This window comes from Neovison vison, chromosome 6 (genome assembly GCF_020171115.1).
Source record: "Neovison vison isolate M4711 chromosome 6, ASM_NN_V1, whole genome shotgun sequence".
NCBI classification, from domain to species: domain Eukaryota; kingdom Metazoa; phylum Chordata; class Mammalia; order Carnivora; family Mustelidae; genus Neogale; species Neogale vison.
The window spans coordinates 122,179,005-122,205,998 of record NC_058096.1 but is presented as its reverse complement, the minus strand read 5'-3'; the positions used below and the strand labels follow the sequence as shown (position 1 = coordinate 122,205,998).

General features: G+C 37.8%; 1 protein-coding gene across 1 annotated transcript in view; it reads right to left on the bottom strand.

Moving 5' to 3' along the window:
* Positions 1 to 26,994, bottom strand: part of KPNA1 (karyopherin subunit alpha 1) — a 69,090-nt gene that overhangs the window by 18,151 nt on the left and 23,945 nt on the right. Inside the window, exons 2-6 of the mRNA XM_044252220.1 lie at positions 26,557 to 26,690; positions 10,755 to 10,862; positions 9,343 to 9,442; positions 7,257 to 7,351; positions 358 to 489 (exon numbers count right to left, since the gene is read on the bottom strand). Of these exons, the coding sequence (XP_044108155.1) occupies positions 358 to 489; positions 7,257 to 7,351; positions 9,343 to 9,442; positions 10,755 to 10,862; positions 26,557 to 26,685 (564 nt within the window). The 5' untranslated portion in view covers positions 26,686 to 26,690. The remainder of the gene's footprint in view (positions 1 to 357; positions 490 to 7,256; positions 7,352 to 9,342; positions 9,443 to 10,754; positions 10,863 to 26,556; positions 26,691 to 26,994) is intronic.

Below are 26,994 nucleotides of genomic sequence, written 5' to 3'. Positions count from 1 at the left end.
AGCCGCTGCCTTCGGCTCACGTCATGATCTCAGGGTCCTGAAATTGAGCCCCGCATTGGGCTCTCTGCTCAGCAGGGAGCCTGCTTCCTCTTCTCTCTCCCCCTGCCTCTCTGTCTACTTGTGATCTCTCTGTCAAATAAATAAATAAAATCTTAAAAAAAAAAAAAAACAAAAAAAAAAAACAGAAGAGATTCTGCCTACATTCACTATGAAATTTTCCATTTTGGTTTAGATTTCTAGAACGCTCCCTGTGATGAATCATGGATTATCAAGGCCAGGTGGTGAAACAGGCCCTGAATGTAAGACCAAAGGAAAAAACTGTATTCTTTCATCTGCTTCTCTGCTTCATTTTTTTACCTGCTCCTGGACATCTTCAAACTCTGAGCTGAGCAACTCTATGAAGATAGGCACAGCTCCTGCCTGAATCACAATCCGCGTCTGAAGAGAATTTCCTGAAGCAATATTTGTCAATACCCAAGCTGATTCAAACTATAAAGATAAAAATAATTTTATTATATTATGAGCATTTAATAGCTCATTTTTAGCTATAACAATAAGGTTTTCTGTACGTGAAGAAAAGAATCTGAAATCATTATTTACACACAATCTATCAGATGGATTCTGTATCAATTTTAAATGGAGAATTCCCAGTACAAAAACCTTGATCTAGAATATCCAAAATAAATTTGGTCTAAAATTTCAGACCAAAGTAGAGCTGACATAATACTATAAAAAAAGAATGAGGGACTGCTTCTTATGCTGCCATAAATGATCTCCCAAGAAACAAATGAAAAACAGGAAACAAAAAAAAAAAGCCTAATAGTGCATATTAAGATAGCATCATACTGTATTTTCTGAAAGGGTTAAGAAGGAATATATGCATTAATTTACTTATGGTACAGAATATCTCTGGCACGAGTCATAAGAAACTGCAAATACTTGTTAACTACATGGAAAGGTAAGGGTGAATGGGAAAGAAATCCTTCTGTATCATTTTGGCCTTAAACCATGTATATTATCTAATAAAAAAAGTAAATAATTTCTATAAGATGGACACAGAGAAAAGTGGAGAGGATATTAATGGAAAGTGTGTAAGACATAAGGACAGTGAAAAAGGCCAAAGATATTTTAAATGATAACTGAGCCAAAAGGAGCTAACTGGCATTCAATTAATAGAAATGGCAACATTAGAGCATAAGAGCTTCTGACAAATGAGAGGGCTCCAACTAAAGTACAGAGGTAAGATTTTTTTTTAATTATATTTATTAACATATAATGTATTATTTGCCCCAGGGGTACAGGTCTGTGAATTGCCAGGTTTACACACTTCACAGCACTCACCATAGCACATACCCTCCCCAATGTCCACCACCCAACCACCCTCTCCATACTGGAGGTAAGGTTTTTAAAAAGAGCATTCTTTAAGCCCGATAAACTGGTAAACAGAAAGTATGAAAGAAATCATGGCCAACAAAAAGTACAGCATTTTACTAATCTGTCCATTTGTGCAGTAATTTGACTCTACCCTAAAATGGAGAAATCCAAGAATGAACTCATAAATTCTATTTACTTAAAAGAGTTCTTATTCTTACTAAACTTTAGTTTTGTATCCTTCTTCTGTTCTTTCTATTTATCCTTTAATAAAGCACATACACAGAAAAAAATTCCGTGGCATGTCCCTTCAATGAGAGATCAATAAAAAGTCACTGAAAGAGCTGTGACTCTCCTAAAAGCTTTTGGGTCAACTGAAAGGCAGCTGTCATATGGAAAACTAAATCATCAGTCATTGGATTTGGGGGAAGGAAAACAGAAGACATGGGAAGACAATCTGGTTATCATGATCCAAAGCAGGTGAATGACAGCAAATTCACAAGAGAAGATGCCTAAAGAAGGGGACGTTCCAAGAAACCTATGAAAGTGATAAACACAAGTGAGGACAGAGGTTAGGCAGCCTAACTGGACAATGATATTACAGTAGCAAGGAGGTCCAGACCAGGAGCACCACAGTTAAAGGGAAAATATTTTCTTTTTGATAAGTTTGTTAAAAGAGAAGTTCAAGAGACTTCTAAACACTGGATATCATAAAATAAAAATTCCATTACATACCAGATTCATAACTGAATCACTCCTGAAACCCATGCTCAAAGCCTTTTCAATCTGTCTGAATTGAAACCTTACATTTGTTCAGTACTTTGTATTTTCAAAGCATTACTCACATATATTTCTCACAACATCCCAGAGAAGTCTGGCTTGGGTAGTTTATGAACGAGGAAACTATCAGAAAAAGGGCCAATAATCTATTTATGTTATGCAGCCATTCAGAGAGAACTAGATTACAGCCTCCCAATCGAGAATGCTTATGAAGCCCAGCCACAGTCTCGTCTCAGACACACACCTGTAACATTGACAAGAATCTTTCAATTCCTTGAGTTTTGCTATCTACACAAGAAATTTCAAATAATGATATGCAGATTATTTAGGGGATGCTAAAAAGAAAACAGTTCACCTAAAATGCAGTTTCTTTTGCTTTCTAGGAAAACTAACTAGCAGAGTTAAAACTAAGAGACACATGATGTGAATACAAAAGCAAACCTTCCTACCAGACGGCAGGCTCCAAGTTGAACAAAGAATCACGAGATACTGCAGAGACCAAGGCAAAGAAATGACAACTGTGAGGAAAAGCTGTGTATGAAGAATGAGTGAGATGGGCATACATACCAGTCTCTGTCAAAGAGAAAACAGACTGTGATGAGATTCTGATGTAAATGAAATGACAACAACAACCTGCATGGATAAAGGCTTATTAAAAAATTACCAATGAGATAAAATTAGAATAGTCATTGCTGCCAGAGTTGAAGCTGCTCTCATTCTTATGAGGTTTAGTACCAGGAGTCTCACAGGAAGTGAGAGGGAATTCCAGAAGCTACTTAAGAGAATGAAATGGAAAAGCAAAACAGAGTGAAAATGAGTAAGAAAATAGAGAATAAGTGAAAAGGGATGGAAGAAAAAGGGAAATTAGGCTATCTCAGCAAAAGAAGAATGTACCAGAGTCATGTTTATTACTAAGAAGTACATAGTGATGATAATCTCCAAAAGCAAGATTCAAGGCCTCCCCTGGTAAGAACAGAAATCAGAAAGCATCAGGGACAGAAACAGATGAGTACCTTATAACCACTGAAAATCATATTCATGCATGAACAAGGCATTCTTTCACGTGCACGCGCGCGCGCGCGCACACACACACACACAGTGTTTACTTTGATGTTTACCCTGTAAAAACTCATCAAGCTCTACTTGTGCAATTTTCTATGCCCATCTGTGTATTTATGTAAAATGTACATACGTAGAGAGGAGAAAGGGAGTAAGAAAACTATCCCCCCTGATCATACATGCCTCTGTTAATAAAGTGCTAAAAGAAACAACTTTCAAATGTTGTTTAATATGGATGTTTTTTAAAAACAGGGTGTACTTCAAACTAACCTCTCTTTCAGACTACTGCCATCATTGTGTTGTTGTTAATGTTTTGGTTTTGGGTCCCAGATTTGAATTTAACATGCAAGAGAGCTGGGAAATGTGAAAATCCAGAATTGACAGCAAAAACGACTGCATAAGGTTATGAGAGAAATGGCCAGAAAAAGTAATTTAAGTAACCATGAGACTCAAAAAATCGGTAACATGATGAATGAAGCCTAAGAACTGGTATCAGCTGAAGTAAATAAATGGCAGCCAAAATTACTATGATCCTTACTTCCTCTTTTTTGTTTTTAAACCACTATGTTTTTTAATGTTCCAAGAATGGTACCATGCAAGGAAAACAACCTGTCATGCTGTGATTACTTATAAATTGTAACTCCACTATTATTTTTCACTGTCCAGACTTGCTAAAGAAGGCTACAGTTGAAATCTGAAGGTCACACTGAAGATTTGGTATTTTCTCTCTTCCCTTTCTCAGTCTCTACCTTCTGGTGCTCAGTTCCTTAAATAAGGAAAATGAGAATCCAAAGCTGAAGTACTTCTGACCTCCTATCAAGTTTCCCACTCCAGGTTGAGGTACGCCTGGTTCCCTTTCTCCATTTGGATCAGGACTCTGTTGCTGGCCACTTTGCCGGGTCCACTCTGGCTCCTAGCAAATGCCAGGCTCACCTGGAGAGCAAGTGAAAAGAGAGGCTCACATCAGAAAAATAAACCCAGATATCAAACTCTGCAGAGAACAGTGCCTGAGTCATCTGAGCAACCTTTCAAGAAAGGCAGAGGGATCAATGAGGATGGGAAAAGACACAGGGGGGTGAAGGCTTACTGCAGTTTATCACATTAAGCTTTTATATGGGACAAGAAAGGCAAGAATGGGGAAACTACACCAATTTAATCTAAATTTACAATTTTAAGAGGAGTACCTAATGAATGGAACTAGGATGTAATTTACTTACTTCTAGCTATTTTCATAATAAGCTTCCATAAGAAGGTGTGAGAATGCAACATCTCAGCACTACAAAGGACAGTACAAACACGCAGGGAATAGACTCCAAAAACAACAACAACAATAACAACAACAACAACAAAGCAGGCCCAGGGAATACACCATAAGGCAGATCAATGTCATATTAAAGATTGAATTTGTCTGAGGCCTACATGTCACTGAGCTTGAGAATGCTCTTAGCTAGATGGCATTATTTGCTGCCAAAATCCTAGATTCCACCCCTGTTCATCTCATTTGAAGGCAAATGAGCAAAACAGGCATCATCTCCCTGTTGTGAGGTATCTCACTGATTCAGGCATACAGAGAGCCAGAACATAAGTGAAGAGAGCCTTCACTAGGATTCACAGTTTTTTATCTATGGAAAGAAGAGATTGAGTTTGTCCACAGGATTTATCAATGGGATAAGCATAAGCTATTATTATGACTATACATTACTACACTCTTTCTGGAAGAGAATTGGCAAAAGCCCCATTCCAAAAACACACTACTCATATTTTTAGTAAGCAGGTAGGAGAGTATCAGGAACAGCTTACATCCTAGTACTCTCCAAAAAGATAGAGGAAGGAGTACCCTCCAAGCTTCCCAGAGCATGTCTAATTATGTGGCACAAAGCCGCCTGGTTCTCCCTCAATATATCTGTTCTTTCTGTTTCTGGAGTGGTTGACATTAGCCACTAATCACACTGGAGAAAGAATACCATGTTGTACTTAAAATGTACGCAAGAAGAAAAGCTGGAGATGATGACCTTTAGATAATAAACAGACTGGGTATTTCTCAGTCTTTGGAGAACTAAGTTGAAAATCGTAAGATGCTCACTTCCAGAGGAATCTTTTCTCAATCTTTCAGCCTATTAGTTTACACAAGGGTGGAATCTGAGACTTTAGATAGAAGCAAATTAGAGATTTCCAAAGGCTTTCACCTTCAGAAGATCCAAGTTCTAGGATTACAGAATCAAAATGATGTAGAATTTACATGTGGTAGCCAGGAGAGGGCACTGTCTGAGAGAACATACTGCACTCTTTGGGGTGCACTGGAAAATGCAGAGATGGGGAAAAGCCCATTTCACCTTTTTCATTTTAGGCCAGCGAGGCTATACCATCATTCTTTAAGAGATTAAGGAACTGGACCTCTGTGACCACCTACTAGAAACTGCTAGATCCAGGAGTAAATTCAGTATCACTCAAGTACTCTCATTGACAGAGATAGGATACAAACATATTTTCACATGACCAAAATGGTAATTTTCCCTACCTCCCTCTTCCTACAAAGCTTTTCAAATGATAAACTGCAGTAAGGCTCTTCATTTGGTCCCTCTGGTTCTCTTGGCAGGTTGCTTAGGGCTCAGGCTCAGTACTCTGCAGTGTTGGTTGTCTGGATTTCCTTTTTTTTTTTTTTTTTTTTTTTTTTCTCCCCCTGATAAAAGTCTCTTTCCTTGCTCTCTAGGTGAACCTGATTATTTTTCAGGTGTCCGACGATCCTGGCCTTAGATGGGGACCAGAATTACAATCCAAGAGGCAGCTAGCAAAACAGAATCTTAATTCAAATGAACTTGGGGATTAGTAAATATCAAGCTGGAGAAGAAAAACTGATGGGACTTTGAAGTACTCTACCTTTTCTGGATTTCTTGTTTTTCTTCTGGAAAGAACTCATCACCGCAACAAAGAGAGTAAAAGGAGGAAAAAGATGGGGTGGGAGGAAAGCAGAGAAAATATCAAGACAAAGCATCAGGTCTTATGAATCATCTACAATCCTCTGGACAGTAAAGAACCTGGGAAGAGGGGTTATTACCATTTACAAAAAGGCCCCACTCCCTACAGCCTTAGAGAGTAAGGCAAAAAAGAACAAGAAGGTCAAAAGTTATCTTTAAGATTAACTTGTTATTGGCAAATTTAGTTGGAAAGCTAACCTCATTTGTGATCTACCTTGCACTAACCCATTTTTATAGTTGTAGTCTCTCTCCAAAGGGCCTGAGCACTTCAGATTAGATCCTACAGTAAGTGAGAATTTAGATATCACAGGTACTGGTTAAAGAGTAACGCAGAAACTGATAAATTGGTTACTCCAAGGAAGCATAGCTCCTGAAAAATTACCAGTTTACTAAAAATCCAACTTCATTCAGGAGAAAAACAAAACCAAACCGTATTTTAAAATTTCTAGGTAACCACTAGGATGAGTCGACAGCTGGTTCTTTCTACTATGAAAATTATACAACCCAGAAGTTGCAGAATTTCCTCCTAGAAACCCTATATAATACAGTACTGACAGACTAAATTTACCTAGCACCGATCACCAATACTCACGACAAAGCTATCTGCTTGTCAGCTCTTGCGGGGAAGGGGAAGGACTGAATTAGGACCAGGTTTGGGGATTAGTGAGTCTCTAACCTAGCCCATGTTACAAAGCCTTGCAAAGCCAACAAATACAATCTAAAAATTCTTCCAAACCAAATGTTATATAGCCCACACTTAGGTTCTACCTATAAGGACTCATCTACCACACACAATTACCTATTAAATAAGTATTATCCATAACCACCATAAAATAATCTTTCTTGTGACTAAAAATGACAAGAAATCTGGAGAGTAAAATCAGGGCCTAGATGTTAACAAAGCTACCAAAGCTGCTTGCAATGTGGTTGTCAGGAACACCATATCAGAGCCCCATATCAAGAATGAATTCCTTGTATAAATTAATATAAGCAACAAATCTGTATACAAATTTATATACAAGCTTGCAAAGGGAATTAAAATAGGAGGAAAGAATTGAAAATGGTTCGTACCTGCAGTGTACAGTTCTCTTTTCGTTTGAGGAACTCCACAAACCTGGCCACTACTCCTGGTGTGCTGATGACTTCATCAATAGGAGGATTAGGTTCTGTCTCCCCATAAGATGAAAGGAAAGAAGAAAGAAGAAAAATAATCTGGTTCAACGTTTTTATCAACCATTCAGATAACACAACAAATAAATCTGATGATGGTAATAAAGATGAAGTAGTTAAAATGCCAGATTATAGAAATCACATATAGGAAGAACAATAACCTGAAGTTGGCAGGGATAGAGCAGGATTGAGCAACTGAATTTTTTAAAAAGCAATTTAAAAAAATTTACAAGACTTTACAGACAAAACCTAAAAACAGTACATGAAGAGAGGTTCTAGGGAGCTTAGATGGGTGCAAATAAAGTGAACCATTACTGTGCCATGACTAACAAAATAAGCGATGGTATCTTAGAGTGCACTCCTGGAATGTATAACCTCAGGACCAGGAAGGCAACCTCTCCCCACACCTTACAGTAGTAAGAACACATCTGAAGCACTGTATTTTAGTTATCGTATTTTTAAGAGGGATGGCTGGCAAACAATCCAGGCAGAAAAGCAGTAGAGAGCAATGGAAGGTCCTAAAAAGCCCCATGGTATGAGAAAGGCAGTAGGCTCAGCATGCTGAAAAGAGACAAGGGGAATGGGGAAGCTGTACATGATAATGGCCTTCAAATGATTAACTTGTCACACAAAAAATATAATTGTTATGTCACACCAATTTTGTTATGTCTATATATTATAGAGGCTCTTATTCCAAGTCCCTCAAGGGATATATTATCACTTAGGACTCCAAAAAACAATACCTTACTCCTTGAGGGAGAGGGGTGTGTGCTGCTAATTTAATGTCAATATTTACTATCGACATTTTAATGTGGTTCAGAGTTCCACAGTTCTTTTTACTTGTCCAGAATGGCAAAGTTATCATATTCTAGACTACCCCTAATTATACCAAAAAAAAAAAAAAAAAAAAAAAGGTAATTACTCTGACCACCAATAAATCCATTCTTAAATTTCATGATAAAATGACAACATTAAAACCAACAATTACTGATATTTTAAAAGTTTTCCTTGGGGCACCTGGCTGGCTCAGTTGATAGAGCGTGTGACCCTTGATCTCAGGATTATGAGTTCAAGCCCCATGCTGGGTACAGAGATTACTTAAAAATAATAAAATCTGGGGTGCCTGGGTGGCTCAGTGGGTTAAAGCCTCTGCCTTTGGCTTGGATCATGATCCCAGAGTCCTAGGATCGGGTCCCACATCAGGCTCTCTGCTCGGCAGGGAGCCTGCTTCCTCCTCTCTCTCTGCCTGTCTTTCTGCCTGCTTATGATCTCTGTCTGTCAAATAAATTAAAAAAATAAAATTAAAAAATAAAAATAAAATCTTTAAAAAAACAACAAAAAAGTTTTTCTTAAAAAAAAAAGTTTCTTTATCTGAATTAATGTGAAATACTGACTCCTGTTCTTATCACTTTAAAGGTCTTTTCTAAAATAGCTCAGAAACAAAAAGAATGCTGCTTTCTGGCCCTGGTAATTGCACAAGGTAATTTCTGGTCCTGGTATTCCATAAAGAAATTCAGAAGTTAGCCATGGCTCATAATTACATATATATCTTTATGTGTCCTTTGTTTTGTTGATAGACACATTCCAAAGCAATTTATCTCTGATATGAAAAATAGATTATGGGAAAGTAGCATTTTTTAAACTAAATGAAAAGATACACAGTTGACCTCTGAACAATACAAAGGTTGGGGTGCCAATCCCTGCACAGTCAAAAATTCTTGTATAATTTTTTACTTCTCCAAATCCTAGCTACTAATAGCCTACTGTTGACAGGAACCCTCACCAATAACATAAACAGGCAATTAACACATATTTTGTATGTCTAGGTATTACATACTGTATTCTTACAATAAAGCTAGAGAAAAGAAAATGTTATTAAGAAAATCATAGAGAAGAGAAAATACACTTACAGTATGGTACTGAATTTAATGAAAAAGATCTTCAGCCCTGTCACTCAGGGGCCAACTGTACTTTACTTAGAACTCACCTTTTGAAAGCAATTTTCTGAATTTCTGTGTTGCTGAAAGCTGTTGCTCTGGACTATTGGAAAATATCATTTCGATCATGTCAGAAGTAATAACACCACCCTGGGAACACAAACAAAAGCATATTTATAAAATTTTAACTTTAATTCAAAGGAAAACAAAGACAGTATAGTTGTGCCCACATTATTAAGTTAATCATACTTATCTAGAGGAGTTACACAAAGGCAGGATAATCTCTACATGAAGAAAATGTCTGAGATGATTAATAATGTGATGAAGCCAAATACTTTGTCTATCATTAAGAAGCGCATGACAATAAGAAAGTAATCTTAGTAGTAAATATTAAGACAAGGTGTTTATTACTCTTCCTCCCTTGCTCATCACTCGCTTGGTTGGTCCTTGTCATTCAGGTTCTAAGAGGCGGCTGGCTCCTTAAGACCTCTAAATCTACAGTAGCCATTCCATCTTTATATCACCCTACTTTAATCCTGCCCCAGCCCTTTTCACTATCAGATATTTTTTCTCAGTTATGTGTTTAAGGCCCAGGTTCCTCCAGTATAATTTAAGCTTCTTGAAAGCCAAAGACCCAGCCCATCTTCCCATTCTATCACTGATGGTTGGCATATAGCAGATGTTCAACAAGTATTTACTGAGTGAATATAGAACAGTCTTGTATAAATCACAGATTCTAGCTACTATCAAATTCTACTGACTCTAATTTATTTAAAATTTCCATTTTCTTTATTAAAACTTTTCAGTTTTCCACTATTTTCTTGCTTTGTTAGAACTTTTCCATTTTCTACAACCCTTCTCCAATATTTAAAGTTAACCTTCTCAGGGTGACTTGTCATAATGAAATAAAGTTCTTATCGTTTCATGAAGGGTTCAAGTCAACAAGATGAACTGTTACAAAATACTTTAAAGTGTCCCTTGTTTTTTTAACTTTTAAGGAATAATTTTGTAATTATATTTTTTAAGTTTTAATAGCTGAATTAATCTTCATAATTTAGTTAATTCTGTTTAATTGCATGTTATTCAAACTATAACAAACATCTAATGAACCATGAGATTAAGTATATGGCTTCTTTTTAAAAATGAAATGCCAAGGTGCCTAGGTGGCTCAGTGGGTTAAAGCCTCTGCCTTCAGCTCGGGTCATGATCCCAGGGTCCTGGGATTGGGCCCCCGCACTGGGCTCTCTGCTCAGCAGGAAGCCTGCTTCCCTTCCTCTCTCTCTCTGCCTACTTGTGATCTCTGTCAAATAAATAAAATCTTAAAAAAAAAAAAAAAGAAATGCCAAGTGCTTTCTATAACCATCTACTAACACCTTTTTTAAAAAACCAAAGTAGCAAGCTACACCTCCTTGTCTTCTTCAGAAAAACACTAAGAAAGAGTTCCTTTCATTATCTTACTTACTGGTGCCATCTCCATGTTATTAATCTGAGCCTCATGGAAGCCTCCATCCGACATAACTTCTTCTTCTGTTTCTTCCTCTGCTGTAGCAACATTTCTTCGCTTGAATAACTGAAAAACAAAAGACTGTGACTCAAGTAGTCTAATACAAAGAAGTCCAACATACAAACACTAGGAACCCCATTTAAAAGGCAATAAGGAAGGATGGAGTTTTTTGAAAATCATTTTAAAACTTCTAAAGGCTGTGCCACCTTTGACCTTTCCTGATGAGGAACTATTTCAGAATTCTCCAATCTTATAATCTAAAGAAATTAACTATCACAATATGCTGTTACTAACACCTGATGTGATAAAATTACTGAGAGAAGCCTGACACTGCATGACACATAAAAAGGGTAAGGTTGAAAAAGGAGTTAGGGTATGCCTGGCCATTCCCCTCTTTCCTCTATGTTAAGATGGTGATAGTATAGTCTTACCAATACATTAGGGGAAATGATAAAAATGATGTCAGAATGACTTAATACTCCCTCTTAACCCTCAAAGATTACGAACTTAGACTTCTGGACTTTTCCAACCTGCCCAGCAATGAGCGATAACAAGTGACCGCTGTGTGAACACTACCTTTAAAGCATCTATTAATTTGTGTAGGCAAAGAATAGTTCCTTCCCAAGGCAGCCCACTAAGGTGCCTTCGTTCTATCTTTAAATATAAACAGTTCACTTTTTCAAGCAATGACAGAGTAACAATAATTTATCCTCTCATCCTACACAACTCTAAAAGCGGACAAAATCCATAAAATACCGGGTTTTAGCTAATAGGTAACAGGCAGCCCAGGCAGTGATCCTTCAGAAAAGAAAAGAAATAAAACTGGCCCTATGATTAGCTCAGATTATTGCCTGGACAGAGTTTCCATGCTGTAGCATAGGGAGGGCAAAACCCAAGCAGGGCCTACAGGCTCCCTGAGCTGAGGAGACAGAGTTTAGAAATGAGGAGGCCAGAGCAACTAGAATCCATAGGTAAAGTAAAGAAGAGAAGAGATAAACACAGAAGGAACTCTTAAGGCTCGGCAGAAAATTCCCCATGAGTCTTTAGCTTCATACTACAAGCACAGGTGTATAAGGGAAATACAGCTGGGAAAGGAACCACCTCCAACAAACATGCAGAATAATTTTGAAGTTATATGGGTCAAGTATAATTCATGTTTCAACCATAAAATAAAAAAGACTTCCTAATATATATAGGGCATTGAGTAGAATACTCAAGAAGGATACCGATTCCGAAGTAAGGCTCAATTAGCTCTAGGTTAAAGGGTATTAAAAATCCATCCCAATGAAACATAAAAACAAACTGGTTACAAGTAATTTACTAAATCCAAAGACAAATTCAGAATTACATATATATTAAAAGATATAAGAACTCTAAGAATAAGCAAGGTAAAATTCACAATGCTTGGAATTCAACTGGAAACTACCAAGCATTAAATAGCAGAAAAGACTATCCATGAGGAAGGATAAATAAATAAATAAATAAATAACCAACAATCAAAATCACCTAGAAATGACAAAAACGGTAGAAATAGAAATACTAAAATTGTTGTTATAAATATATTCCACACGTTCAAAAAGGAGAAGTATAAACACTAGGAGAGACAGGAAGAGATAAAAGAACTAAGCGAATACCTAGATGTGAAAAATACAATTTTTCAGGTGAAAAGTACACTGGGTAGGATTAACAGCAGATTATATACTGCAGAAGAAAAACGATTACTGAATTTAAAGACATAGCAATATAAACACTCCAAAATTAAAGACATGTTGAAAAAAAGGTGAGAAAATAGGTACAAAACGTAAGTGACCCACTATACAGGTACTGGAGCCCTAAAACTGGGGTGGGGGAAATACATTTGGAAAACGGCCAAAAGTTTGTTGTTGTTTTTTAGTTTCAAGTTTTTATTTAAATTTCAGTTAGCTAACATAATACTGTAATGTAGGTAATGTAGGTTCAGGAGTAGAATTTAGTGATTCATCACATATAACACCCAGTGATCAACACAAGTGCCCTCCTTAATACCCATCATGCATTTAACCCATCCCTCCCTCACTCCCTCCATCAACCTGTTTGTTCTCTACAGTCAAGTGTGTTTTATGGTTTACACTCTTGTTTTCCTATGTTCCCCCATTTCATTTCTTAAATTCCATACGAGTGAAATCGTATGGCACTTGTCTCTTTTTTTTTTAAAGATTTTATTTATTCACTTGACAGAGAGAAATCACAAGTAGATGGAGAGGCAGGCAGAGAGAGAGAGGGAAGCAGGCTCCCTGCTGAGCAGAGAGCCCGATGCGGGACTCGATCCCAGGACCCCGAGATCATGACCTGAGCCGAAGGCAGCGGCTTAACCCACTGAGCCACCCACCCAAGCGCCCTGGCACTTGTCTCTTTTTTAAAATTTTACTTATTTATCAGAGAAAAAGAGAGCATGAGAACACGGGCAGGGGAAGCAGCAAAGAGAGAGGGAGAAGCTGACTCCCTGTTTAGCACAGAGCCTGACACAGGGCTCAATCCCAGGACCCTGAAATCACAACCCAAGCCGAAGCCAGACACTTAACCCACTGAGCCACCCAGGTGCCCAGTATTTGTCTTTGACTGGCTTACTTCGATTAGCATAATACACCCTAGTTCCATCCACATCATGCAAATGGCAAGATTTCACTATTATGGCTAATAGTCCATTGTATAGAAATACTACTACTTTTTCCATAGGCTCTTTCCATTACTTGGCTATTGTTGATAATGCTGCTATAAACATCAGGGTGCATGTCTCCCTTCTGATCAGTATTTTTGTATCCTTTGGGTAAATACCTAGTGATGCAATTGGTAGATCCTAGGAAACTCCACACTGTTTTCCAAAATGGCTGCACCAGTTTGCTTTCCTACGGTGTAAGAGGATTCCCCTTTCTCACATCCTCAGTAATATCTGTTGTTTCCTCCATTACTAATTTTAGCCATTTTCACAGATGTGAGGTGATATCTCATTGTAGTTTTCATTTGTCTTTCCGTGATGATAAGTGATACTGGGCATCTTTTTGTGTGTCTGTTAGTCATCTAGATTTAGAAGTCTTCTTTGGAAAAATGTCTATTCATGTCTTCTGTCCATTTCTTAACAGGACTGTTTTCTGGGTGTTGAGTTTATAAGTTCTTTACAGATTATGCATACTAACCCTGTACCATACATGTCATTTGCAAATATCTTCTCCCATTCTGTAGGTTGCTCATTGTTCCCTTTGCTGTGCAGAAGCTTTTTATCTTATTAGTCCCAATACTTCCTTTTTGCTTTTGTGGGAATTCCCTTACCTCCAGAGACATGTCTAGTAAGAAGCTGCTACGACCAACATCAAAGAGGTTGCTGCCTGTGTTCTCCTTTAGGATTTTAATGGTTTCCTGTCTCACATTTAGGTCTTTCAACCATTTTCAAACTATTTTTGGGAATGGGGTAAAAAAGTGATCCAGTTTCATTCTTTCTGAATGCTGTTTCCTAACACCATTCATTGAAAGGACTTTTTTTCATTAGATATTTTTTTCCTGCTTTGTAGAAGATTAGTTGACCACATAGTTGTGGGTCCATTTCTGGGTTTTCTATTCTGTTCCACTGATCTACTATCTTTTTTTTTTTTTTTTTAAGATTTTATTTGTCAGAGAGAGAGAGAGTGCACCCAAGCAGGAGGAGTGGCAGGCAGAGGGAGAAGCAGGCTCCCTACTGAGCAGGGAGCCCAATGTGAGACTCAATCCCAGGACCCTGGGATCATGGCCTGAGCCGAAGGCAGGCACTTAACTGACTAAGCCACACAGGCATACCAGTATCATACAATCTTGATCATATGATCAAGTGATCAAGTGATCAAGTGACACTTGATCAAGTGATCAAGATCATACAATCTTGATCACTACAGCTTTATAATATAACCTAAAGTCCACAACCGTGATGCATACAGTTTTGCTTCTCTTTTTCAAGATTGCTGTGGCTATTCAGGGTTTTTTGTGGTTCCATACAAATTTTAGGATTGATTGTTCTACCTCTGTGAAAAATGCTGGTGGTATTTTTTTTTAAAGATTTTATTTATTTATTTGACAGAGATCACAAGTAGGCAGAGAGGCAGGCATAGAGAAAGGAAGAAGCAGGCTCCCTGTCAGGCAGAGAGCCCGATGTGGGGATTGTGACCTGAGCCAAAGGCAGAGGCTTTAACCCACTGAGCCACGCAGGCGCCCCAATGCTGGTGGTATTTTGATAGGAATTGCACTCAATGTGTGCACTGCTTTGAATAGTATAGACATTTTAACAGCATTTGTTCTCCTAATCCATGTGCATGGAATGTCATTCCATTTCTTTGTGTCCTCTTCAATTTCTTTCAAATTTCATTCTATAGTTTTCAGAGTACAGATTTTTTTTTACCTCTTTGGTTAGATTTATTCCCAGGTATCCTATGGTTTTTGGTGCAATTGTAGATGGGATTAATTCCTTGATTTCTGCTGCTTCACTGTTGGTATATAGCAATGCAACAAACTTCCATATGTGGGATTTTACATCCTGCGACTTTACTGAATTCATGTATCAGTTCTAGCAATTTTTTGGTGGACTCTCTGGGTTTTCCACATAAAGTATCATGCTGTCTGCAAATAGTGGAAGTTTGTCTTTTTCCTTGCCAATCTGGATGCCTTTTCTTTTTGCTATCTGACTACTGAGACTAAGACTTCCAGTCCTATGTTAAATAACAGTGATGTGAATGGACATCACAGATCTCATTCCTAACCACAGAGTAAAAGCTCTCAGTTTCTTCCCATTGAGAATATTAGCCATAGGTCTTCTGTATATGACCTTCTGTGTATGATGCTGAGGTATCATACATACATCCTTCTACCCCTACTTTGTTAAGGGTTTTTATCATTATACTTTGTCAAATTCTTTTTCTGAATCAATACTGAGAGAATCATATAGCTCTTATCCTTCCTTTTGTAAATATTGTGTACTGCATTGATTGATTTGTAAATACTGAACCACCCTCGCAGCCCAGGAACAAATCCCACTTAATTGTGGCGAATGATTTTTTTAATGTATTGTTGGATTTGATTTGCTGGTATTTTGTTGAGAATATCTGCATCCATGTTCACCGTGATACTGACCTGTAATTTTCTTTTTTAGTGGGGTCTTTACTGGTTCTGAAGTTAAAGTAATGCTGGCCTCGAAGGAGTCTGGAAGTTTTCCTTTCATTTCTATTTTTTTAAACAGTTTGAGAAGAATAGGTACTAACTCTTCTTTAAATGTTTGGTAAAATTCCCCTGAGAAGCCATCTGGTCCTGGACTTGTGTTTGTTAGGAGATTTTTGATAACTGATTTAATTTTTCTTTGCCGGCTATCAGTCTGTCAAGTTTTCTATTTCCTCCTGTTTCAGTTTTGATACTTTATATGTTTCTAGGAATTTATCCATTTCTTCCAGATTGCCTATCTGTTGGCATATAATTTTTCACAACATTCTTTTGTAAGTATTTGTATTTCTGTGGTGTTAGTTCTGATCTCTCTTATTCATGATTTTATTTGGGTCCTTTCTCTTCTGGATAAATCTGGCTAGGGATCTATCAATTTTATTTATTTTTTCAAAGAAGCAGCTCCTGGTTTCATTCATCTGTTCTACTATTTTATTTCTACATCATTTATTTCTGCTCTACTCTTTATTATTTCCCTTCTTCTGCTGGCTTTAGGCTTCACTTGTTGCTCTTTTCCTAGCTGAAAAAAGCAGGGAAAGGTTTGATTATGTATTTGAAATTTTTCTGCTTCTTGAGGTAGGCCTGTATTGCTATATAAGTCCCTCTTCCGATCCCTTTTACTGCATCCCATAGGTTTTGGACTGTCATGTTTTCATTTTAATTTGTTTCCACATAGTTTTAATTTCTTCCTTAAGTTTCTGGTTGACCCACTCATTCTTTAGTAAGATGTTCTTTAGCCTCCTATGTATTTGTAGTCTTTCCAAATTTTTTCTTGTAGTTGACTTCAAGTTTCAGAACACTGCAGTCAGAAAATATGCATGGACTCTGAAAAACAGTCTGAGGGGTTTGAAGTGGCGGGGGGGGGTGGGAGGTTGGGGTACCAGGTGGTGGGTATTATAGAGGGCACGGCTTGCATGGAGCACTGGGTGTGGTGAAAAAATAATGAATAATGTTTTTCTGAAAATAAATAAATTGGAGAAAGAAAAAAAGAAAATATGCATGGCATGATCTCAATCTTTTTGTACTTGCTGAGGCCTGATTTGTGACCTAGTATGTGATCTCTTCTGGATAATGTCCCATGTGCACTAGAAAAAAAATGTGTACTGTGCCACTATGGGATGAAATGTTCTGAATATATCTGTTAAGTCTGGCCTAGTGTGTCATTCAAAGTCATTCTTCGTTTCCTTGTTCATTTTCTGCTTAGATGATTTGTCCTTTGACAAAAGTGGGGTGTTAAAGTCCCCTACTATTCGCGTGTAATTATCAATGAGTTCTTTTATGTTTGTTACTGTTTTATATGTTTGGGTGCTCTGAAGTTGGAGGCATAAATATTTACAATTGTTAGACCTTCCTGTTGGATAGACCCCTTTATTATGATATAGTGATCCTCTTCATTTCTTGTTACAGTCTTTGTTTTAAAATCCAGTTTATCTGATGTTAAGTATTGGTACTTCAGCTTTGACATTCACTGCATGATAAATGGTTCTCTATCCCCTCACTTTCAATCTGCAGGTGTCTTTAGATCTAAAATGAGTCTCTTATAAGCAACATGTAGATGGGTCTTGTTTTTTTAACCCATTCTGACACGCTATGTCTTTTGATTGGAGCATTTAGTCCATTTACATTCAGAGTAATTATTGATAGATAAGAATTTAGTGCCATTTTATTACTTGTTTTGTCATTGTTTCAGGAGATTTTCTCTGTTCCTTTCTAATCTTCATTGACTTTGATCTTTCTTTTTCAAAGAGTCCCCTTTAAAATTTCTTGCAAAGCTGATTTAGTTGTCACGAACTGCTTTAGTTTTTGTCTGTCTGGGAAACTATCACTTCTTCTACTCTGAATGACACAACCTTTCTGGATAAAGTACTGTTGGCTGCAGATTTTTCTCATTCAGCATGTTGAATATATCATACCACCTGCTTCTGGCCTGCCAAGTTTCTGAGGAGAGATCTGCTGCTAACCTTATTTGTCTTCCCTTGTAAGTTAGGGACTTCTTCTGTCTTAGCACTTTTAGGACTTTTTTCCTTACCTCTGTGTTTTTGTTTTGTTTTGTTTAAAGATTTTATTTATTTATTTGACAGAGAGAGATCACAAGTAGGCAGAGAGGCAGGCAGAGAGAGAGAGGAGGAAGCAGGCTCCCTGCTGAGCAGAGAGCCCGATGCGGGACTCGATCCTAGGACCCTGAGACCATGACCTGAGCCGAAGGCAGTGGCTTAACCCACTGAGCCACCCAGGCGCCCCTCTTACCTCTGTGTTTTGCAAATTTAACTATGATATGTCTTGGTATTGGCCTGCTTTTGTTGATTTTGATGGGAGTTGCCTGTGCCTCCTGGATTTAGATGTCTATTTCCACATTAGGAAAGTTTTCAGCTATAATTTCCTCAAATAAACCTTCTGCTCCCCCCCCCTTTTCCCTCTCTGCTTCTGGGACTCCTGTGATACAAACATTATTACACTTTATGGAATCACTGAGTTCCCTAAGTCTACATTCCTGATGTAATATTTTTCTTTCCCTCTTCCTTTTAACTTCATTAATTTCTATAATCTCTCTATCACTTATTCATAGCTCTGCTTCTTCCATCCTTGTGGTCATTACATCCAGTTGGCTTCAAATCTCCGTTATTACATTTTTCATTTCAGCCTAATTTTGGGGGGTTTCTATCTCTATAGTAAGGGACTTCCTAGAGTCTTCTATGCTTTTCTCAAGCCCAGCTAACATCCTTATGATTCTTCCTTCCAATTCTAAATCAGACATACTATTTCTATCCGTATTGATTAGATCCCTGGCCATGACTTTTTCTTGTTCTTTCTTTTGGGATGAATTCCTCTGCCTTGGCATTTTGTGTAGGTCTTTGTTTTCTTCTGTGTGTTAGGAAAGCCTGTCATGTTTCCTGCTCCTATAAGTAATGACTTTATGTAGAAAAGGTCATATACTGTCCAGAGTCTGGCACTTAGAAGTGTCTCTGGTATATGCTGTGTACACTCTGCTGCTGTGTTTTGGCTGCTCTTTTCCTCAGGTCAGTCCTCTGCAGTTTCTCCTTGCCTGCAGTGGGGAGTGTCTGGACCTTGGCCAGAGTGTGGTGAGTTTTAACTAGATGCGGTCTGGTCCACTTGTTAAAGACACTTAATGCTATTTCCACTAGAGCCGAAGCTTTGCAGAACTCTATGGTCAGCAGACATGTTGTGTGCAGGGGTGTGTGCTGGTCTTCTGGAGGAGAGGCCTGCTATTCTACGGCTTGGTGTAAGCAGCTTAGGCCACTATTGTTGGCCTGTGCTGCTTACTGAAGTGAGTTTATGCTAAGTGAAGAGGGAGGAAAATAGCATCACCCAGCTCCCTAGTCCCCAGAGAGGAAAGTCTGCATACACCACTATCCAGGAAGCCATCCCATAAGAGCAAACAATCTCCCCTCATATGTCCCAGGCATCCCTCAGCTTGCTGTTTTCACCCTGTGTGTGTTCCAGCCATCTGTCTGTCTGGACGGCAGTGCACCTACTATCTCAAGCAGGCAGTACTGAGTTTTGAAACTCCAAACTTTAGGGACCTGTATGGCGTGGGCCTGTGGTCTTCAAGGGGAGGGTCTCACTGCACCGGGACTGATGCGGGTTTGTCCCAGAGGGGCAGTCTGCACCAAAGTGTAGGTGCATGGAATTTGAAATAAAGCACAGTAAAAAGCCATTGTCCAAGTTAGTCACCCTCAGCAGGTATCTCTGCACCTATGATGAGGGGTAAGGGAAGGAAATGGTGCCCACTGACTCTTTTGTCCCTGTCACCTCTCCCAGATGAGCTACAAGATTGGGGAACCATCTCTCCTGGTGAGTCCCATGGGATTCTAAATATTAACAATGAACAATCAAAAACTGAAATTCAAAAGATACCATTTGCAAAAGCATCAAAACTACACAATACTTAGGAAGCAAATCTCACAAGAAAAATTGCAAATCAGGGCACCAAGGGTAGCCCAGTCAGTTAAGCGTCCGACTCTTAGTTTTGGTTCAGGTCCTGATCGCAGAGTCATGAGACTGAACACCATGTCAGGCTCCACACTCAGCAAAGAGTCTGCTTGAGATTCGCTCTCTCCCTCTGCGCCTCCCCCCCTCTAATAAATAAATCTTTTTTAAAAAGCAAGCCTACAAATCCCTGAGAGATATTATAGGTCTAAATAAATGGAGATGTGGAAATAAATAAATAAATAAATGGAGATGTGGTGCTTATGTATGTATGTGCTCACAAGAGGGGCAAATGAAAGTCTCATACACTGTTGATGTGAAGATAAAGTAGTATAACCCATTTTAGCAAACAGCTGAATAGTGTACACACCTACTATACAACCCAGCCATTCTCCTCCTAGATATCCATCCTGGAGAAATGGAAATACACGTCCATACAAAGAGCTGTCCATGAATGTTCAGAGCAGCTTCACTGATAATCACCCAAAACTGGAAACAATCGGAACTGCCATCAACAGGTGAATGAATAAACCAATCGTGGTTTTATCTTTACAAGATAGCTACTCAACAAGAACACGAATGAACTACTGATACACACAACATAAATGAATCTCAAAATGATTACGCTGACTGAAAGAAGCCAGACAAAATAGAATATATATTATAACAGTCATTTATGCAAAGTAATCAGTGGTGACTGAAAACAGAATAGAAATTGTTTGGAGATAGGTGAGGGGTGGGGAAAAGGTACTACAAAGTATACCAGAAAAATTTTGAGAGCAGTAAGTATGTTCACTACCTTAATTATGGTGATGGTACATATGCCAAAATTTAACAAACTGTATACTCTATTGTATGTCAACTATACAGCTATGTTTAAAAACATACAAAAAAACAGCTGAAATAAACTGCAATACATCTATTTTAACACTATGAATTCCTAATAATATTAAAATTCACACATTCCTGTTCCCTTTGGAGGATGCTAAGAAACAAACTCATTATTTTGAAAATGAAGAAATTCAAGTATTTCTTTTTCCTCATTTGATTACTAATTAAGAAAAACTAAAAACTGCAGTTTGATCAACCTCTTGGATCTTGCTTTTATGCTCTGTTAGGGAGGTCTGGAGCAGTAGTTTGTCTATGGCTAATTAATCTCCACTACTGAGGCAAGAGTCTCCTGAATACACTACCTAATGTCCTGTGGAAGATGACTTTTTCCAGTCTGGCTAGAAGAACAGGCACTATTCTCAGTACTGTGCAAGGGCCAGGCAGTGTTCCCTCTAATCTATCATCTGTGGAGGGCAGTTTCTCTAGCCTTGTGCAGTCTCCTCAAGCACATCTGCTGGTCAGTGCTCTGCTGAATATTCAAAGAAAAACTCTGAAGATCTCCAGGCTTCTTTCTTTATATACAGTTCTCTCCCTTTTGGTATTCCCTCCTGTAAATGGATGACCTGATCTCGTCTGACTCAGCTCTGTCTCTTCAACACAGAAAGGCTGTGTTCTTTAGTTCCCTTTCCTTGTGTTGCAACTTGGAAACTCTCTTCGGCAGTAAAGGGTTAACAATCATAGGGCTCTTCTCATTGGTTTCCTATCTCTAGAGATCATTGTCCTTCACTGGTTAATGTCTTGTGTCTTGAACTGCTGTTTCATGCATTTTGTCTTATTATTTCTAGTTTGTTTCAGGTACCACAGTAAATCTGGGCCCTGCTATTCCACTTTGGCTGGAAGCAGAAGTCCTCCAAGTGCCCTTTCTAATACTCAATATATCCCACTTACGGCTAATGGGAGCCTGTTCCAGCTATCTCCTGAGTCTATTCAACATAAGCTTTGATAATCTTAAACCTCCTTGCTCTATGTTATGAAAAAATACTACACATTCACCTTGAATATTCCCTATCTCTAATCGAGAATCAGGTGTTTTTTCCAAGAAGCCTTGATCCCTTGAGAGAAAAATTCTCTAATGGCCAATATCTCGGGGTGCTCAAAGTGCTCAGTGATGTAAGGTATTTTGCTATTTCTAAGCCTTTCTAGGACAGAACTGGGTTTTGTGTGTGTACGTGTATTGCAAGAAAATACCTCATGATTCCCTATTGATATTACCTATTCAAATTTACCTAACTTCTTTGATTTTATACTTTTATTCTTTCTTAACCTAAAAAAATCTAGGTTCCTAATATTAACATAGTTATTTGCTATATCCATATACAAATATACATGGTTTCTGGGGCGCCTGGGTGGCTCAGTGGGTTAAAGCCTCTGCCTTCAGCTCAGGTCATGATCCCAGGGTCCCGGGATCCAGCCCCACATCAGGCTCTCTGCTCAGCAAGGAGCCTGCTACCTCCTCTCTCTCTGCCTACTTCTCTGCCTACTTGTGATCTCTGTCAAATTAAAAAAAAAAAAAAAAAAATTAAGAAAAGAAAAACAAATACACATGGTTCAGAATCAATCTTATATGACTACTAAAGCAGCTGAAGATTTGTTTATACTTCTTTTTGTCCTTAAAATACTGCCCAGTAGAGAAAATTAATTATTTGCCACATTTTAAAGTGTATTAAAGTACTGCCTCTCTGTGTGGTTTAGCTACAAGCATGACATACAGTTAGGGCCATTTATTTATTTATTTATTTATTTATTTTTAAAGATTTTATTTATTTATTTGACAGAGAGAGATCACAAGTAGGCAGAGAGGCAGGCAGAGAGAGAGGAGGAAGCAGGCTCCCTGCTGAGCAGAGAGCCCGATGCGGGACTTGATCCCAGGACCCTGAGATCATGACCTGAGCCGAAGGCAGCAGCTTAACCCACTGAGCCACCCAGGCGCCCCAGTTAGGGCCATTTAATTCCTCGTTTATTTTTAAGGATTTCTTCCTTCATTATTACTTCTTTTTGTTTCACAATTACTTAAAAGCATTTGCATGACTCCAAAATCACACCTAGTAACTAAAATTACATCCCCTGTATTGCAAAATTTACATCCGTAAGCAGTGGTCTTTAATATGGCAAGATACAATTATGATTTGTAATACAACTGCAGATCAACAACTAGAATTTGAAATTGGAAACACCATACCATGTACATTATAAGGATGATGACATGATAAGACCTGAGAAATACTCAGCAGAGGGAAGTCCTAAGACTACAGCTATCCAGCCAGAACAGAGGACTAACAATTCTGACTGGTGCAAGAGGACAAAAAATGTAGGATGTAGGTCTCCAGCAGAAAAAAAAATAGAGCTGAGAAATTATCTGAGAAATTTAACCACACAGAAAATTAGATAAAAATTACTTTAAAGAGCTGTAGAAGAGAATTGAAAAAAACAAACAAACAAAAAAGACAGCTAGGAATATGAAGCCAAGCAGGTAAAAAAAAATCAGACAATTAACTCCAGTAAAAACAAAGTATAAAGAAAGGAAATGTAACCACAGTATACTATTCAATTCAGCAATAAATAATACTTATATACTGTAGTATAACTATACTGAAAATACAAGCAAGGGAAACGTAGTGTAAGAGCTTAAATCTTCACCTACCATAACAGAACATCAATAGGTAATATTTTAAATTGATAAATAGTCAAGAGGATTGAAAGTGGTTTACCTTGGGAATGAGACCAGGAACACTGGTGGTTTGGTTTCAGGTATTATAGTACTATTTAATTTTTTCAACTGTGCATGTCTTACTCAGAGAAAAATAGGTTTTAAAAAAGAAAAAACTGGGGGGACACCTGGGTGGCTCAGTGGGTTAAGCCGCTGCCTTTGGCTCATGTCATGATCCCAGGGTCCTGGGATCGAGTCCCGCATCGGGCTCTCTGCTTAGCGGAGAGCCTGCTTTCCTCTCTCTCTCTCTCTCTCTCTCTCTCTCTGCCTGCCTCTCTGCCTACTTGTGATCTCTGTCTGTCAAATAAATAAATAAATAATCTTTAAAAAAGAAAAAAAAAAAGAAAAAACTGGGGCGCCTGGGTGGCTCAGTCGTTTAAGCAGCTGCCTTCAGCTTGCGTCATGATCCCAGAGTCCTGGGATCGAGTCTTGCATCAGGCTCCCTCCTCAGCGGAGGGTCTGCTTCTCCCTTTCCCTCTGCTTGTGCTCTAATAAATAAAATCTTTAAAAATAATAATTAAAAAGAAAAATCTGCCAAAACAATCATGATCTATACACCTTAACTACAGGCTACATGTTAACTGAACTTGTCAACCAAGTTAATAAATGTGGAAAGTTGCCTGTCCACAAGTTTATCAACTTGCTCACTTCACAAAATATTTCTTTTAACTAAAAACATCAAGCAAACCTCCATTCATCATCATAATGGGTTTTATGAACTTTCAGCAGCACTAGGTTACCTATTCACTATGAATTAACAAGAGTCTGCTTAATTCAAATTTACAAGTACTGGCTTAATCAGAATGACACCAACTAGTGTAATTTTTGCCAAAAATAAATTTTAGATTGGTCTGTGAGGGCCAGATGGATAGAGGTCACTTATCCTCTATCCATTAAGTGCTCTATCCTATAAGTGTTGCCTAGGTATAACAAAAATTAAACGTTAGTCTGATAAAAGGACAGCCCTCAAAGATGCAGTTAGTTATCTTTTGAGCACTTGGCAACATCAACTCCTGCGCTACCCTCACATATCTAACTTGTCAGCTGGCTTAAGCCTGTGACTTTTCCCGATAAATGACAAAGCAACTGTGAAAGATAAACAGTACCTAAATGAATCTATATTTTACTAATATTTACTATTTTACAAATGAGGCATCAAATAAGTACTGTTATGGTATTAAGAAGCCTGATTACTTTTACCAGTTCTCTCTATATAATAAAGGATGAAATAAAAAAATTAAGATTTGAAATAGAGCAATATTCCAGAAACTTACCACAGAAACTTTTTTTTTTTTTTTTTTGACAGAGAGAGATCACAAGTAGGCAGAGAGGCAGGCAGAGAGAGAGGAGGAAGCAGGCTCCCTGCTGAGCAGAGAGCCCGATGCGGGACTCGATCCCAGGACCCTGAGATCATGACCCGAGCCGAAGGCAGCGGCTCAACCCACTAAGCCACCCAGGCGCCCCCCACAGAAACTTATTAAAGCCTTAGTACAATTTCAGATCTCATACAATGAACATGATAGAACTTCAACTACAAATATTTTCAGTTCAATATATGGGGCCAAACTTGATATATTAAGGATACAGAGCATTTGTCTTCAGGCAAGTAAGTGAATAAGAAAAATTTATTTTATTCATATAATATGGCATCACCTATCACCAAGAAGACAATAAAATGAACACTGTTAATAGCAGAGGGTCATTATCACATCTTCAAATGGCTTTATGCCAAATATGATGCATAAGCTGGTGGTTCTATTCAGACCTACACTTGGACTCATGTGTATATATTCATGTATTCACATTCACATACGGGAATATAAATATGTAACAATGTTATTGTGATTTCTGAAGTTTACCTCCACAATAGAAGCTACTACAAAAGTTCAATGAAAGGTTCCACTTCAAATAAGACACAGAGATGAAAAAAGAGATAAGAAACCCAGAGAAACTCATCCTTTTATGAATAAGTGATAACTCTTAATTTACTCCACTTAATATAAACTCCATTATAATATTATAAATTCTTTGCCCCCAAAATAATAGTATAATGACAGTGTTTAAGTCAAACATCTACAGCCCTAACAAAAAAAACACTGGGGTTGTAATGTACTCTTGGACTTTAACTAACTGGATTCTGCAGTGCAGTGTTACCCAAAAGAACAGTGTATTTTGAGACTACATTTATTTCTCATGTATGAAAAATTCTGACTCATTCATTTGTCTTTTATGGAGCTTTTGTACCATGGGGATCAAATGGTCCTTCCAAGCTCAAAAGTCTCTCCTTAGCAAAAAAAGTCACCTAAGTGTCTTTAAATTTCTTTGCCAAAAGGGATATACCATTCATTCTAGGCATTTTAGGAGGAAGGCTAAAGTGACAGTGATTCCCAAATCCTCCTGCATATGTTCAGACGTTGTCAGTTAAAAATGAGCAAAAATTTTTTAAAAATAAAAAAATCAATGTCCTAATGAATCATACAGAATTAATTTAGGGGTAAAAAGACCTATTCCTGGAGATTTTTGTTTTAAAATACTACATAATAAATGTAAAGACAGACACGAAGCAAGTACAACAAAATACTGACAATTACTGATTGCAAAGGGGAATTTATGAAGTTCACTATTAATTTTGTATGTTTACAAATTTTCATATTAAAGATGATAATGAAAAATAGCATATTACTGATCACTTGAGAATTCATTAACAAACATGCACATAAAACTTAAGCAAGTTGCAACTTTAAAAAAATAAAATACACTAAAAACAAACAGGCTGAAATATTAAACAGTGGTTGTATTGGAAATATGAGAACTTGAGAGATTTCTTTATTCTTGACTTTTCATCACTTCCTCTTCCCAATTCCCAAAACACGTTTGATTTTATGACAGGGGCATATATCTACACACATATACATATCTAACAAAATTAAAACTGAAGTAGTTTCAGGCTTAAAATGGAAAATTTAGTTCTTTAAAATAAATTAATAAGGATAAAGGATTTACCTGCTCTTCTCTTTTCTGCTTGCGTAACTGCAATCCCTCTTCCTCCCTCCTTCTGCGCATCTCATCAGGATTCAGGGACTTATTTTTGTAACTTTTCAGGCGAAAGTTCTCTTTTCCTGGGGTAGTCATGATTTCTACAGAAATGAGAAAAAGGAAGAGAACAAATGAGGTTGGCTTATGATAAAGAGTTCTGTTATTCTAACAGCACAGCTGAAATCGTTACTTTTTTTTAGGAGATTTATTAAAGTGTACATGTCAATAGCTTTCATATTTTCACATCTATGTGCAAACCATTATCACAGTCAATTTTTTAACGTTTTCATCACCTCAGAAAGAAACTGTGTACCACTTGGGTATCACTCCTATCCAGGACATTTCGTACAAACAGAATCATACACGTGATCTTCTGTGCCTTGCTTCTTTCACTTAGTATATTTT